The following is a 17,414-nucleotide window of genomic DNA, read 5'->3' as shown; positions in this document are numbered from 1 at the left end:
TCATTTATTCTTTCAAGTATAATTTCTATTTAGCCAATCTTTTAAAGCACAAGTCATTTATCAGTTTCAATAAGAAAGTCAACCTGTTGTGGGGGGATCTATCTGTAACCATTTACGAGTGATGGCCTTTTTGCTGCTACTGTAAATATTTTCCACAGGTACGTGTCACATCCTGTTATTTCTTCAGGTAGAACAGCCAGAATCTGTTCAATGATAGTCCAACTATTTTTCCAACACAGTCGTACCTTTGTGCATCTCCAGAAAATATGCAGGTGATCTGCTTCATCACATCTTCAATCTCTCCAACATTTACATGTCTCAGATCTGCAAAATGTCTGTAATTTAGGAGTTATAAAATAGTTTAGTTTAGTTTATTTATTTTCGCATGATAAAACAGATGAGAACAATTACAAGATAATTAAAGAAAGCCCCATGCAGGGGAGGTTAGAAATCAACAAGGCTAATAAAATAGTGAACGTGATTTTTCCAACCAAACTTAGCTGGTTAATGTTTAAGTAAAGCTGTGCTTCTGTTAACCTAGAAGTCTCTGTATCCACTAATAACCAGGTGTCATATTCCTCTCACTCTCTGGCTGAACTAAACCTTCATGAACAGTAGCAGGTTTAAATGAACTGGGCCTGGAAATGTGTCTGAAAGATACGGTTCATAGCAATAACCCATCCAAACGCAGAGTTAGAAAACATCTGCAGCTGATTTACTGTTCACCAGTGTGATGTCTTCTCATCCAAGTTGGGGTGGTAACCTGCACAGGAATGCTGCAATGTGCAAAAAAACTGGCTGAGAGAGGACGGCTGTGAATAGTTGAACCCTGACAGAAAAATCTCTAAACCTGTTTGAGTTGTATTGCGACAAACCTGCAACCAGGTGGGCTCAGCGGGCTCAAAAGACCCTCGAGAGTCCAGTATTTAAGTCCGTTTATGTTTTATAAACATATAAACCTTATTTTCTAGCCCCCAGGATACTTTGCATACATTTTGGTTGACTTTTAGTGACTTCAAATCAGTGTTTTTTCTTTATGGTAACAGAATGCTAGTCCTCACCACAAAGAAAGCAATGGGACCTCTCAGGATATAAAACTCAGAACTTACAGCTTGTAAGTACATTTATTTGGGGGGCTTATAAAAAAAGAAACAGTATTTGCTAAACTGAGGGCAAATTCCTTGCAAAACAGTCCCCATTAGTGGTTCGCCACTACTGTTAGCCACTGGGAGAAATGTTTTCTTTTCTTCCATAAGTGTACGGGTAGAACCTAAATATAAATGTGGCCCCTTTTTAAAATGATAATGATGTAAAAATTACAAATGATTGCACTGATAATCCCATAAAATTTCAACAAAATATAAAGATCTGACCTGTATGTTGTCAATGGTGTGGGACATTATCACATTCATTTACATGGAAATGGCAGACATTGCCATTCTTGTGCTTGTGTTAATGTTGCTGACTGGACTTTTCATGTGCTCACACACACACAGTTGCTCTCTCACTGTGTTGATGAACTAAGACTCCTGAATGGACTACAGATGTCACATCTGATTTAACAAACTCTGAGGACACAAACCCCACCGCTAAGATTGGAGGTTTTGGATGAGACTGTGTGGGTTGGTGGGACAACTCTGAAAATGAAATTAGTGATGCACAGGAACAGAAACAAAAATCTCACGTCAGGAATATTATTGTTGACTCTGATATCCATTTTCCACCAAGCCGGTTCCATGGTTGGTTAGGAGCTTAACCTAGCTCTAGCTCTTTATTTTTCCATTGCTGAAGAACTGGCTCTGGGACAGAAGCATGGATCTAATTCCTGTCTGGTCCAGGGAAAATGACCAGTTTACGTCAGGGCCTGCATACTTAGGCTGGGGGAAACAGCCAAACAAGATGGACGTAAATGCAGATCAGCTATAGTCCAAGGAGGAGACGAGCTGTCTCTTGAATGGCTGGGCCTTGGACTAAAGCTTGAGGGGGCTACAGGAATCTGGCTGGTGTTTGAGAAGATTCAGTTGAGATGGTTGTGGCTGGCTTTGAGTGCAGTGTCAAGCAGACCATCACAAACCAAAAAAGCTTGAAAAAATGTTGGCAGCAGTGGTTAGTGACAGGTAAATCCACAAAAATTCAAGGCATATAGGACACTAAGGATTCATCACACACACAGCTGTGCCACAACCAAGAGCTGGGGAGGAGTGGGAACCTCTGGGCACCCAGATTCAAGCTTGCCAGATGTCGACACGTGTTGCTCGCCAGCCAAGGTCAAACTTGACACCATCTCTTTGTCTGCGCCTTTTTATACCTGGCAATACACTCGAAGGCTACCAGTGGTTTTCCAGCCCCTTGGGCACCCACAGCAAAACTAGGGGGCTCATGGCCACCCTACCATCAGACAGTACCCTAGGCCAGTCTTGCTCGCCACTTCCACCCCTTACTCCATCCCTAAGATATGGATTTTATTTTTTCAAGACTACTTTCCCATGCCTCTGGTTGTATGCAAGGACATCCAGAACATGGCTGGGGTTGTGTCAGTCCTCTTTCCAGCCTGATGGTGCCCTCTAGTGGCTTAAAGTTACATCTACATCTTTCTTCAGCCTCAGACTTTGGTCCAAATACTACAAGTTCTGCAGAGTACTGCTGTTGGGCCAGCTCCAGCCTGTGTAAATGCAAACTTAACCAACTGAACCGGCTCCAACTCCAGCAGCACCAGTCTCGGTGAAAATAGGGGTTGTGCGAGCTGAATCACCTACAAAGTGAAGGACAGAATATTGTTTAGTGGTCTTTGCAGCACATAATCCTTTTTCACATTTTCATCAGATTGTTTTGAGAGTGTAACATGTGGATGGGATTATTCCTGAAGAAAGAAGAGGGAAACCTCAGTATTCAGTACCCTACTGCATATGTGGACCAGGTCTTTTTCATGCTAAAAGCACTACTTTCATGGTTCCCTTTCCCTTAAGAAATGTGTTAAGAACCCATTCATTGCCTGCAGCTACTGTAAAGCCACCCCTTATGTTTGATTTGAGTATTAGATCAAATGCAGGCTCTAACGTAAAGGTCAAAAAATACAAAAAGGTAGACAACCCTCAGAAAAGGCACATTATAAGAAAAAGAACCCCTGCCATCCACTAACCAGATTCAGCTACTGAAATGTATTTCACACTTTTGTGTATAGTAAATGGCACACCTTCAACCTTTCAAACTACTTTATTGATATATTGAAAAAAATAAGACACAAACAAGACATTCACAAAGTTTCGCCCCATCAGCAACAGCCCTCTCTCTCCTCATGTTGCATTGAAATGCTGGTGTTGCTTTAAAGCTCAGGAATGTGATCTGCTCTGAACGTCTCACAGCTTTCGCCTTCCGATTAAAGGAACAGTTCAGACAACACCGGGCACTTTTCCTCTCAAAAACACAACAATGAAACGCTGCAGAATGCTTTCTAGAATCCAGGTCAAACGCAGCGTTTGAACAAGTCACACATACTGAAAATGAGACAAAACAAAGCTGTGAAAAGGCCTGAGCCTGCGTTTATGATCCAGTCTACAGTCTTCAGACACATTACAGAGAAATGTTCTAACATGCAGCACCGAGGCTGCTGGGTAGAAACTCCGCCTCGGGAGTTTCCCAAGATTTAAACAAGGTCAAACCCGGGGAAGGCTGCAGACTGAAGAAGGTTTCTGATCCCCTGCTTCCAGCACTGAAACATTTTTTCTTTTGTAACAACAAACACTTTTTCTTGTCAATAGAACTTCAATACAAGATTAAAAATCAGCATTTTTATTCAGCAACATTCCACCAACATGTGTGAAGTTTGAAAAGAGAAGAAAGAGGACTAGAGCGGCCTCAGTCTGGATTGTAAACAGATAAAATATTCATAGAGGCGTCCACTGGCTTCTGAAGTGGATTCCAGTTCGTGTAACCAGCCCGGAGCCAGAAATTCATGTCCAGAAGAAGAACTCAGAGTCAGATGAGAAGCTTTTTTTGAGACGTTTGACTGAAAGTTTCTTATAAATGTTGGTTTCTATTGTTAACGGAGCCCTTCTGTAATATTCTGCACTGAAAGTAGCATCAGAGTCTGGATTTCTGCAGACTGATGAAGGTAGGAGAAGGCACTGTGGAGTTTGATTGACAGGTGTCAGCTGGCAGTCTCTGTCTGTTGGCTCAGGGCGGGGCGAGTCTAACATCATCATCATCAATAATCGTCTTCACAATCTTCCTCACTCAGCCTTGTCTTTCCTCTTGGCTGTAAACGGGACTTTGCTAGCTACCGTCGATCCCACGGTGGAGACGCCACCAGCTACAGCAGAAACGCCGCCCTTCACCAGCCCCACCCCCATCGAGGGCACCGTGGTCACAGCAGTTTTGCCGAGCTCCAGGCTCTTGCCGCCCACCCAGGCGACTCCACCCACGGCGGCGCCGACAACTCCCTTTGTGACGTTGAAGAGGCCGCCAGTCACTCGCCACATCACGCCTGGAGGAGGAGCCTCGTGGTCCTTACCAGCATCTGAGACCAATCAGACACAAAGTTTTTACTGTTAGACATGTTCTCCTCTGCTGCTGCACAGCGCCTCACAAACAAGCAAAAAATCATGAACCAGCCTGTGACACTCAATTTTAAAACCATTGTTTACTATGAAAGACATGATGACCGTTTTAAAAAAGTCCTCTTTTAGAAATGCCCAATATCTCTGCTTTTGTAAACCTGACTCAAACACACATCTCAGGGACTACTTTCAGTAGTGGATTAATACACCTTGTGTTTGGCATCACAGTTGTGTTTTCAGAAGCAGGACTGACCAAGTCAACATTTAATTCTGTGTGTGTGTGTGTGTTCACAGTAAATCAAGACCTCAAAAACACCACTAGCAGCTCTGTGAGGCTGTGAAGTGCTGCTTTGAGTGAAACGCTAACACCAACATGTTAAAATGCTCATACCAACAGAGCTAACATGCTAGTGGTCTACATGGCAGAATGCTTCACATTTTAAGCATGTCAGTTCGGCATTTTAGCCTGATATTGTTTAGAATTGGGCACTGGAGAAAAGTAAAGCTGTTGGGAATGTGACGTTTCTAATTCTGTCCGTTTTAGCTGCTTTTTTACAGCTACATCCGAGCTAACAGCTACTGCAGCAGCAGCAGCCATTTCATCCATCAGCAAACCCCACCCATAATAATGGTAAACCCGTGCTGAAGTAGACCAGGAGAAGAGCAGAAACATCTTTTCTGTCTTGAAAAGCTTTCGGTGTTGCTCTCTGCCCTTCTTTTAATAAAGAAATGATGTCTAGTTCTGACAAAACTGCCGCTGTGGCTACATCCAAGCTAATCCCTCCACCTCCTGTTTTTTGCTCATTTTTACAAAAACACTAGCTAAATTAGGCAGCATTAAGGCACGCATCTGCAGTGCTTCCTTCCCACTGACCCCAGCATACTCTCTTTGAATGAGCAATATGTACTGAAACCTCTAGAGGCCGTTACTCTTGACTATTTAACCCCCATCCTGTCCTCCATACATGTTCCTTTTAGAATTCAGTTTAAATATCTGTTTATTTTTTTCTATTTTTAAATGGATCAGCACCCTCGTACACATCTAACTCCTTGAATGTCTACACCCCATTGCAAACTTCTGACTATGGGGGTTGCCCTCTTTTGTTGCCGACTTTCAAAGAAAATCTTAAAATAGATTTTCATTCTTTGAATTTTAAGTCAGCAAGGGCTACCTAGTTTCTACCCTTTTATGTAATTTTATTCTGAAATCCTGCAATTTTTATGGCTTCTGTTTTTTAAAGGTTTTTTAATGCATTTTAATTGCTTTCATTGCTGTTCAGTGTTCTTATTTTCTCCCTGTTTAGTTTTTATAAAAATGTTTTTATTTCTGCTGTGTTTTTGGTTTTTATTTCTGTATTTTAGTCACAAAAGCACTTGCTTTAAAATGTATTTAATAAATGAGGTGTACTGGACTGGAAACTAAATATCTGACCTGCTTCTCTAGTTGCAATGTTTTCATCAGTACCATAAAAAACACCTTTAACAACATCCTGGCACAATAAATATTTGTTTCTATGAGTGTATGAGAGTAAGAGGACCACCAAGGAATTAAGAATTCAGATTCTAGGAAACACAAATGTATGCACAACATTTTGTGATAATCTAGGCCCTTAATATGCCACAGATCGACCCTGCAGGACGAAGGGCAGCAGAAAAAGCCAGCATATCACCAGGACTGTCAGTAAAAACTTTTCTTCAGTGATGTTTTGTTCAGTTAGTCAAGCAAAACCTGATATTTGGAATTTTTGGAGCTACATGATCCAATAGTGGTGCTATTATTTAGGTTTTCTTGTGGACCCATTGATGATCTGATCTGAACTCTTCACCTGGTTAGTGAACTGCCATCATGTCTGACACGTGTGCTAAAAACAGATTCATGCTTCATCCAATAACATAAGTGCTGTTTACAGTGAACAGCAGCAGGGGGATTAAACTCCTGCACAGTGAGGACACAAATAGGAGTTTGGAGCTTCAGTCGCACTTACACAAACACAAACTCCCCTGACAATACGACTCTTTCTGAAATAGCAGCAGCAACAAGCGAGCTGGGATTGCACCATATTCCCCGCTGATGTTTCAGCGTTTAGCCGCAGCCTGAGGGAGTGAGCTGCTTACCCTCTGTGGGCTGGATGGAGGCGGGTTCAGCTTCGTCCGTGGCCAGGCTGGTCCCGGGCTGGGGCTCTACGTTGATGCTGTTCACATTCTGCAAAACATAAACAAACATTTGGTGGTGAATTTCCCAATCATGCACATACCTGTTACATAACAAAAAACCTTTCAAATGCATAAAAGTGGCATCAAACATGAGGTTACTTTCATGGTGGTCCCTGCCTCTTACCACATCCTGATTTCAGTCATAATTTTGCAGCTTTTTAAGACAGGGATCACTCAGACAAAGGTCAAAACACCAATTCCTCTGAGGAAGCTGGGAGGTTCTTATGAAACATGATAGTTGCATTATGAGAGATTAGGATTGACTCATACTAGGAACAAAACATCAGGACATCCTGACCTCTGCTGCACTGACTGGACAGATTTCTTTTTTTAATTGAACCAACTAAGAGATGTTTCCCATTCTTTGTGGACAAAGTTTTCTCCAGTGCGCTTGCTTTCAAGCCAAATTCCTTTAAGTAGGTGGGTCATCTAGGGTCATCATGATGCCAGATTTTTACATCTCCATACAGAACTAGTAAGGATCAAATATTACCACAGTATTTTGAAGCTACAGCAGCAAAAACTAAATTTAACCCCTGGTGGTTATACGCCTTTGTGAAGTATGTGATTACTTGACAGTGAAAGTACAAAAGCGGGTCAAGAGGAAGAACTTTTTTGGGGGGGGGGGGTTGACCTTAAATTTGAACCTCCAAATGTTATTCAATTAACCCTCGAGTCAGAGAGGACATTTGTACAAAGTATATAGAATATCCTTCACACCATTCTTGAGATACTGGGTTTACAATCGAGGGATGAATTTGAGGCCCATTATCCTAAATCTACAAAATCTATCCAGTTTGTCCTTGAGTCAAAGAGGATATCTGCACAGATTTTGAGGAAAATCACTCATGCATTCTTAAGATTGGCTTCACAAGAAAGGGATGAATTAAACCATAAGACCTTGACCTTGATGTGTGCAAAATTTGAAGAAAGTCCCTCAAAGTAATCCTGAGATATCCCATTCACAGCAAGGGAAGAAAATAAGGCTCAATGACCTCCAAAACAGCTGCCAAAATCTGATTTATTAGGCTAATCCCTAGCGTTCCTGAGATACTGGGATCACAAGCAAGGGAAGAACATGAGGCCCAATGACCTGTGACTGCCAAGAACCAAAATCCACTCCGTTAATCCTTTAGTTTAGTCAAAGAGGACATTTATGCAAAGCTTGAAGAAATTCAAAGCTGTCATTGGCATGAAAGAATAATGAAAGTCCTACACATCTACTATCAAGTAAACTATCATAATAATTACCAAAAAAGCAGGCAAAATCCTGCATGTTGTTGTAACTTCACAAATACAGTGCTCAATCTTTCTCTTCTAAAAGCTTTTGGTCAAAATTATGCCAGAAGAGATGAAGTTTTTAAGTTTTGGTACTTTTTTTATAATGTGTAGCATTAAAGTAAAGGGGATTGTCTTCTTTTAAAACATGTGGTCGTGAAGGGTATCAAAAAACAGAACTTTTTGACAACCATAGTGTCTGAGGGAGTTGTCTTATAAGAAAAAGGCCTAGTTTCTGGACTCATTTAAGTATCACCACTACATTCCTAAATGCTAAATGCAAACTGACCCCGGACTTATCTGGCTATCAGTCATTTTCTTGACAACTTAAGGATCTACTTGATTTCAGGAGGCAGCCTTCAGTGGTGGGAAATAAAGCCCATGAGGAAGTAGAAGGATGAGGCTGACTGCAGAAGCAACAAAATTAAGTATCAAGACTACTTAAATAAACACTTCATGCAAACTCATGCCACACTTTCAAGGCTGTCATTGTTTTCAGAGATCTGGAGATATCTACTTGCTTTCAACAAGCGGCACATTCCAGTACCGAAAAATGAAGCCAATGCTGAAGAGAAAATAATCTACAGCTCCTTGAGTGTCCACTTAAGTCTGGCTGCAGAAGCAACAGAAGTTGTGTAAACACCCTATAATGATGTGAAATGTTTTGTTCTTTTAAAAAGGACATGAGTCATGCATAATTTTGAGCACTGGCTGAAATGACTACAAGCCAGCATGTTAAAGCAGGAGGCTTGACCTCTGGAGGCTTAAAACCCGCCTCCGCTCTGCCTCTGTCTTTTTACAGGTTGACTGAAAGTTAGGGCGCACTCATACTTGGCCCAGCTGCCCTCTACCATGCTAAACCCTTCATCTACAGTCCCTTGCTGGCCTGCTCTTGCATTACAACTAGGCCTGGGCAGATAAGTCATCATATTGTGTATAATACACATAGTTTACTACATGGACAGTATCACAGAGTGGGCACAATCCACTGATCAACAACTAAGAATTACACAGCCAACATGGCAGCAACTCAAAGGAAACAGCACTGATAACACCAACATCTTCCACCCAGGGGACCCTGGGGTCCCTTTAGGAATCCTCAGTGACGCCTTCAAAATGCTTTAATTTAACCAAGAATTGCCATGACTATGCAGATCATTAGCTATTTTAGCATTTAGAAGAAAAATCACAATTATGTCATGTACCCTTCTCCTGAAATCCCGTCAACATCAGGGTCATATTTTTTTTTAGTTCTGCAGGGGTTCATGGAGTGATACATTTTAAGGTCTACACAACATTAATGCATTCCAACCTAGACCTTTCAATTGCTTTGAGATTGCTTTGGACGATTTATCCTGTTGACTTTTAAGGATGGATGAAGGATGCAAGGATGCATGCATCTTAGGAAAACCATCATGAAACCTTCATAATTAACCTGCTGAATAATTAAGACAATTAATAGCAAAACCAGATCAGTTATTGAACAGGAAAGACTTGGTGTTTTTTTTAATAAAAATGTTTGTATATATTGGCATCTGTATGAACACTGGTGGCATCAGCTAAAATGAGTTCAGAATTATTGATCAGATATCAGATATCTAATATCGGGCATTCCTATTAACTATTACTACATGAATCCATTGGCAATCCTGGGATGTGGAATATACATTTTCTGGTGCCTTGACAGAAAAAAAGATTGAGAAACACTGGACTATACAACTGTTGCTCACCCATTGTCGTGTGTGTATGAGCAGTTGCAGCGTGTCCGAGCCTATCTCTTTCTTCCGTGCAAGGGCCAAGGAAATGCACGGTTCTTCAGAGTGCTTCAGTTACAAAAGTGGACTTTGGGTCTTAAGCGTGCTTGGGCACTTAATATGAGCACTGCAAATTATTTGGTGCTTACCAATATTTAAAAACTTTGATTAAGAAGTGTTAGATAATTCATCTTGTTTTAAACGTTATTTATTATTTTTAGTGTGTAACTTTACAGTATAATCTTAAATCAAGCATGATCATATCTTTTTTGTCTCAATTAGTCAGGAGTTCCTTAAGTTAAGTAAATAACTGTTGAAATAAGCTTGTTTTAAGAATCACATAAAAAGCATCAATTAAAAAATGCAATTTATTGAGCAGAAAACTTCTGATTTCTAACACGTTATAACAACTTTGGAAAGAACTTAAACAGCCTGATTTCAGTAGAAACATTAAGATGTGTGGTCTAAAAATATGGACTGGTTTTAAGTTTTATGCCTTAGTTTTAACATGGATTTAGACTTATTTCAAGATGAACCAACTTGTTTTAAGACACAGCTTAATTATACTTTACTAATACTAAGTATCTTTTCACTAAATTTGATGATATTTAATAATATTATTATATTTTTTTTAGCGTAATTTGCGAAAAGCAAGAAATTAAAGCAATTAATTTAGTATAGTTTACTTATTTTTAGTCTGTAGGAAGTTCAGTTTTAAGCAATCTCAGCTTAAACCCAGTATTTTCTGCTTGTTTTAACCCTTTTGAAGGGTTCTGCCGACTTACTTATTTCTAGATTCAACCATTTTATTTCAAGATATCTTATTAAGTCAAAATATCTTGCTGCATGGAAAGATAATTTCAGTAGTTTTTAGTATTTGTCTTATCAGATTTAGTGTTTTTATCTTACATTAACCCCCCCCTTTTTTTTTTGCAGTGAGTACAGCTTTAGCTTTAGGAAGTGTTTTTAATATGGCGACTGCCAAGGATTGGCGTTCTGGTAACAGAATGGTTGGAATGACTTAAACTTTATTTAATGCTTTAAACAGATTAAGGTTTTTTTTTTTTTTGAAAAATCAAGCTTGTAATCTTGAAATAACATAAATAAGTTGGGATCTCAAGAAATCAACCAGGAATGAGTTTTATTACTGAAAACAAAGGAGTAAAATTAAATATCCCGATCTTTGTCCCCTCTGAGCTTCTATAAAATTGACTTTGTGAATGCTCATTGAGATTTAAGCTAATGTGCAGCCTTAAAATGAGGTCAGGAGTTTATGAGGTCAAATCCTCTCCTGTTACAGGACAGCCTGAGTATACCTCTGTCAGTTTTTAAGCAAATATTTTTCAATTCTGTCCAAAACAGAAACCACAGACTATTTTCTTGTCTCAAAGTAGTGAGAATGGAGAATGTGGTCCCTGATTTTGGTTTCTTTTCCTGTAGTTCTGCAGGCAAATTTCAGATTTTAAGTGAGTTTTTTCCCTCTAGATAATCCACTCTTTAAACTGAAGAACAGATACGAGTCTGAACGTCAGCTTGTCTCACTCTCAGTGAAAACATGTAATTATGTGACACACTTGCCACGCAAATATGACCTTCATTTAAAAAACTAGGGCCCCTTTTTACCCTTTTACGCTGTTTACATTGGATGTTCTTTAAGTAGAGTTATTAGGGTTTGTAAACATGCAGACTTAGTTCAGTTTGGTTCATCTTTTTGTCTTTTCTCCTTCTGGATAACAAATTAAGAAAAGAGAAAACAATGTGGTTTCATGCTTGTGTTTTGTTTCCTAAATCATTTTAATAAAGTTTGAGAAATGTCCAACAGGTGTCTGCTTCACTGCCTGGTGCTCACGTCATCACCGTGGTCTTAACCTTTCTGACTTCAGCTGAGAAGCTGAAAGATTATCGTGGCTGTTTGATGTTAAAATGACATATTGGAGCTTCATGGGTGCATATTTGACATTCTTGATGCAAAAAATTGAAATGCCAATTTCCCATGGATCATCCTGGAAACGTCACCCCACCCCCTATTTTTTCCTCTAGTGACCCACAAACAAGGCCCAGATCCTGAGGTGAAAACCAGTCTTGAAAGGTATCTGTAGTTATTTTGTGGCTCTGCAATCCAAACATGGTGCAAAAAGTGTTTTAAAGAAGAAATGTGCACATTTTCATGATAGTTGGGTTATTAAAGGACGTCGTGACGCCTCTTTTCAACGTTACAAAACAGATTTTTTATGTTTCTGCAGGAGCAGAAGCGGCAGCATCCCCTGAAGAAGATTAAAACACTTAACTGAATTATTTTATATCAAAAGTCCACATCACCACCCATGTATCCTCTCGCGGATGAAAAGAGTCCACACGTTGAAGTTGCATACTGTTGAATCCCGTCATTCACAGACAGTTTAAGGAGCACATTTTCGCATATTTCTCCATAAATAAGGATGCTGGTTGGCCCTTACCTTCACCATTGTTCCCAGTGTTTCTCCTGCAAACACACCTGGCAGAGAAACTTGAGACAGGAGCAGCTTCTTGTTTCAGCCTCCGAGCCTGACTCTGCTGTAAATGTCTATCTTTCCTCCTCTCTCTGTGTCTGATAAAACTGTTTAATGTCTTCTTTATCTCATGAATGTGATGCTATCTAACTTCTGCTCTCTCACTCCTCCAGGCTGCACTCCGTTCCTCTTCTTCTTTTCACTCTGCTGCTTCTGCCGACGTGGCGCCCTGAACCTCCACATACACACTCACTGTCCAAATGCACACATGGCAACGCAGTGCACTTCCGCTCGGGACCTTCAAAGTAAAATTTCTTCACAGTGCTGAGGTGGACAACTTTTTCAGTGATATGGTGAATGTCACAATAAAGTAAAGGAGGCAAGATGTAACGGTTATTTACCAGAAGTGTACGACACTGTGCTCAAGTAAAAGCACTCTGGATAAGATTGAACGAGGTAAAAGCAAAATACAAGTCTATAAATCTACTCAATTAAAAAAAAAAAGTATTTAATTTAAAGCTTACTTAAAGAACGGAGTACTGAGTAGATACAGAGGTGTTGAACAGAATATGGTCTTTTCTCATTGTCAAGAAACACAAGAGAATGGATCTCCAACCAGGATGTTCAGGTAAAGTCACACTTCTATAATAAAGTAAAATGCACAGCTAGATTGCAAGTGTTACTTAAACTCATAAAGAAGTAAATTTCACACTTTTAAAAGTGTCTGTATTGTGGCATACGACATAAAGTTACTACACTTTTAAAACAAAATTACAGAGCTGCAATAATCCATGAATATCTGTGACAAGGTGAGTCTCCTCTTTCAACAATAAAGCAGCCCAGCCTCATTGCTATAAAGCAACTCATACTGATGAAGAATAGCCACTATGCATCCCTGAGAACAGTGTTTCCCAACCATTTTTCTTGAAGCCCCCCTACATGTACCTAAGAAAAGCGGAGCCCCCCAAGGAACTTAATGAGCGAAGAAAAAAGGACACACTGCCGCCAAAAATCAACATAAATTTGAACTGTTTCACAGACTAAACCCTAAAAAGGCATCTGCATGCTTTTCTTATCAAAAGACCTTTGTATAAACCAGTGGTTCTCAACTGGTCCGTCCTCAGGACCCACCAGTCTGTCCTAGGAGAGATTGCGCCCCATGTTTTAAAAAAATGTTCAACAGTGCATGTTCAGTTAATTGAAGATGTCTCAGTTTGGAGCATGATTGGACTAAAACACCTGATATAAAAAAGAAATGCGACAAAGCTGACAAATTTTATACCGTCTTTCCCCATCATTATGTGTCAATTGTTGCCAATTTTCCAGAGAACTTGTGAAATTACTTCATTATCATAGGAAAGGTAGCTACTTACTGCAAGAAGAGGAGATAAATGAGTTGAAATACTGATCGAATATTTTAATATAAACAATTTCACAATAAAACAGGGTAAAATAAAAGGTGTTGATGCATGTACAATAAGAACTTCAGGACTTTCGACGCCGATTTTTTTTCAGACACCTAGTCATGACCCAGTGAAAACCGTTCTATGACCCATGTTTGGGTCCCGACCCACCAGTTGAGAACCACTGGTATGAACAACTTAATAACTGCTTTAATATGATTTTAGTCAATATTTGCAAATCTAATTTTGGCAGCCTCAGAGTACACAAAGCCTAGCACCCTGTAAGATCCTTGGCACCCCCCTTGGGCAGTCTCAGATCTCAGGTTGGGAACCAAGGCCTTGGAAATACCTAAAGTCATGGGCATTAACACCAACTCAGTTGATAACTTCACTCATGGTGCGAATGTGTCTGACAACAAAAACAACAACAATCCACCAGGAACATAAGCAAAAGAACCCCAGCAGGGATCTCTGCAACAGACAACATCCACAAACAACTAAACACATCTAACACTCTGTCCAAGGGCATGATGGGAATTTCTCCCACACATTCCCTAAGATTTAAAATTGCAGTGGACATGGCTTACATTAATTGATTTGTTACAGGGTTAAACCAACTCTAGTGGATCAGCGCTTTTAAAAATTCCAACACTGAAGATCATTTCACTCAGAATGGAGTTAAAATTACACATTAAGAGTTAAAATCAACTCTGAAATGTTTAACCCTGAGATATTCAGACACTTCAGTTTTTAGCGACACTCAGACTCAGTGGAAAACTTCACTCATGGATCAATTGGCCTCACATCAAAAAGAACAACAATCAACCAGAAACATGAGCAAAAGAACTCCAGCGGTCATATGTTTTATCGTCTCATTCAGCTTTATGCTGCAGTCATCTTAACTACAGAAACATATAAGGTCTTTCAGTTTCCCTTAAAAAACTCCAAAATAATTTTTTTTAATTGTTTTGGTCCTTTTGTAAAATAGTAATAATAAGAATAATAATAATAAAATAAAGCACATTTTAGGTTAAAAAAAAATCACATCATGGGGCTAAATAATGAAGCTATTTGTAATACAGGGTACAACAACGTAGTGCTAAAATTGTTTAATGACAAATAAATATAAACCCAGCAATGTTTGATGTTGATTTTGGAGATTTGTACCAAGGTATTGTTGTTAACTAAAACTAACTAAATAAATAAAACTTAAATGTAAAAATAATTTTAGTCAACTAAAACTAAATAAAAACTAAGCTATTAATAACCAGAAACTAACAAAAAAAAAATCAATCAATCAATCAATTCTGTCCTAAGAAAACTGACTAAAATAAAATCACATTAAAGCAGTTAAAGCATTTTTGCAAAATAAAAACTAAACTAGCAACCAGGAGGAAAAACTAAAACTTTACTGAAATGTAAAACAAAAGATAAAAACAAAATAAAAACTAATTAAAAACTGAAAACTGTTTTAACCTTGATCCTCACAAACATCTCACTCTAAAAAAATGACCTGTACCAGGAAAAACACACCTATTTTACAGTTTTTTGCATGTATAATATTTATAGGGGAATAAGAGCAAAAAGAGCATAGAAAATCATTAACAGAATTGATAAATAACAAATAGTCCCAAATAACGGCAGTGATGCACCTTTTATTATCATTTAGCTGGTGTGTGTGTGTCAAGCTTCTTTATTTCAGGCTTTTATTGTGAAAAGAGGAAATGACTTGCGGGTGGTTGTTGTGTCTGCAGCTCCGGATCCAGCTCCGGATCCTGAATCATGAGATAAAGAGGTGGTTGGTTTGAGGTGTAAAGGACTGAGTGTTCAGAGTGACCTGAATGTTCCTGATATGTGATAATGTTCAAAATGAGACTCACACAGACGGGTTAACATGACGGCCCGTATAGAGAAACATATGGACCCAAGCCATAAAGTTAAAGATAGCCTATAGATAAACAGTCAAGGGTCATGTGCTGTGTGATGATGTTGGCGGCAACTTTCACATTTACAGACAAGAAAAAGATCTTAAATGTGTCACCTGTACTGTGAAAATATCTCCAAATACCAGGGCCGGATTTACCTGTTATGAGGACTTAGTGTCAAATATGCTGTTGGGCCCCTTTTAACCCCCCAGGGCTGAAAAGTCACAAAAAAAATGTGTGCTTTCTAAAATTTTGTTACACTTTTTTTTTTTTAATTCAAAATGCTGTCGACATATTGGGGAAAAAAAATCAGATAGCCTATTTTTAAAACCTTCAACTATTTTGTCAGTTTTTAACAGTTTTCATCATTTTAGACAGAATTTTGACACATATCCCATATTTGCAGCATATCTTTCTTTTATCTGTTTCAATCTCTTTTTGCTGCTTTTACCAAATTTTTGCCACTTTCAGCCTATCTTTAACAACTTTTCACCACTTAATTCTGCCATTTTTGCCATTTATAATTAAATTTTACCACTTATAACCCATTTTGACCACTTTTTAACTGCTTTTAACCATTTTGCCACCAGTTTCTACCACTTTTAGCCAATTATTTCTCACTGTGAGCAAAACATTATCCCTTTAGACCCATTTTTTACCTCTCTTTCACCCTTTCTCCCCACTTATTTCTGACAAGTTTTGCCTCTTTCAATCCATTTTTACATTTTTGTCTCTAATCTGCGATTATTGAATTATTTTCCCCTTAAAATGATTACAGTTCCTTCTGCTCTATACTGGGTACCCTGACATTTGTGCACTTCATAGCTTAGCAAAGTCTGACATTACTTTACAAATGGGTTAATCTAATGTGCCCATCCACATTGTTTACATTAAATTAAAAAACAAAGTTTGCATTTTAAAACAACGCTGTTTTTGTTTCTTTGGGAGAAGTGGTTATTATTCAAGTTAAAAATGGCTATCACAGATTAACTGCGGACTTGCTTGCAGGGTATGAAGCGCTGCAATTCGCTTCACTGTTGTCATCAGCATTTAAGTGCTGTAGATAAGTGTAACTATTATAATCCAGAGGTATCAAACACCTTCTCTGAAACGTCAAATGCCTTCATAATGAGAAATCATAAACTCTCCAGCCTTCATTTTTTTTTAGGTTTGTTTTGATGTGGAGACTACATAAGAAAGTAAGATCAAACAGGGAAACATTAGGGAGGTAACAGTACCTTGCAACACAATATATAACTGATTAAAAAATGGGTTATTCCAATAAATACAACAAAAATATACTGAAGATATTTCTTCCCAGCAGAGGGTTTTGGTTTCTCTTGTGGGATACAAGTATTTAATGTAGAAGCACTGATCTTTCATGAGTAAAGATACTAGTACATTCTTAATATCAAAACTGTTGTCGACATTTATAAAGAAAATCGGAAATTTATGTTTTTGTTGTAATAGAATTAAAATAATTAAAAAGTCACAAGTTTTTATGGATAAACTTAACCCTCCTTTCTTTTTAAATGCTAAAAAAAAAAATGTTGATTATGGGGGGACTCTTACATCGTGATGTGAAGCCTGTTGTATCGTGAGTTGGGTCTATCACAAGAGCTTATGGTCAATCACAATATCTTTATATCCATCTGTTTAAATTAACTAACATAAATGACTATAGATTAAATTAATTTAACGTTTGGTTAAACTTTTCTTTGTCCCAGCGGCTAAAGGTCCCCGATAATAACCGCCCTTTATTTTGTTCAGGCATATTCTTGGTCGCATTGTTTGG

General features: G+C 38.7%; 1 protein-coding gene across 1 annotated transcript; it reads right to left on the bottom strand.

Annotated features, from left to right (window-relative positions):
- Positions 1 to 3,204: 3,204 nt before the first annotated feature.
- zgc:153675 (uncharacterized protein LOC768179 homolog) lies at positions 3,205 to 12,520 on the bottom strand. Its single transcript, XM_041778408.1, has 3 exons — positions 12,259 to 12,520; positions 6,672 to 6,759; positions 3,205 to 4,516 (listed from the first exon to the last, which is right to left on the bottom strand). Exons 1-3 carry the CDS (start codon positions 12,265 to 12,267, stop codon positions 4,230 to 4,232), a joined length of 384 nt encoding a protein of 127 aa, XP_041634342.1. The 5' UTR covers positions 12,268 to 12,520; the 3' UTR covers positions 3,205 to 4,229.
- Positions 12,521 to 17,414: the final 4,894 nt, after the last annotated feature.

The sequence above is a fragment of the Cheilinus undulatus genome, linkage group 3 (genome assembly GCF_018320785.1).
Source record: "Cheilinus undulatus linkage group 3, ASM1832078v1, whole genome shotgun sequence".
Lineage (NCBI taxonomy): Eukaryota > Metazoa > Chordata > Actinopteri > Labriformes > Labridae > Cheilinus > Cheilinus undulatus.
Note: the sequence above shows the minus strand (reverse complement) of the source record. Positions and strands in the feature narration are given on the sequence as shown.

What these genes read in the sequence shown, in the direction of transcription:
- zgc:153675 (XM_041778408.1), bottom strand. An exon ending in CTCCATCCAGCCCACAGAGG is followed by an intron (nt 4,517 to 6,671) that starts GTAAGCAGCTCA and finishes GATTGGTCTCAG; the next exon opens with ATGCTGGTAAGGACCACGAG.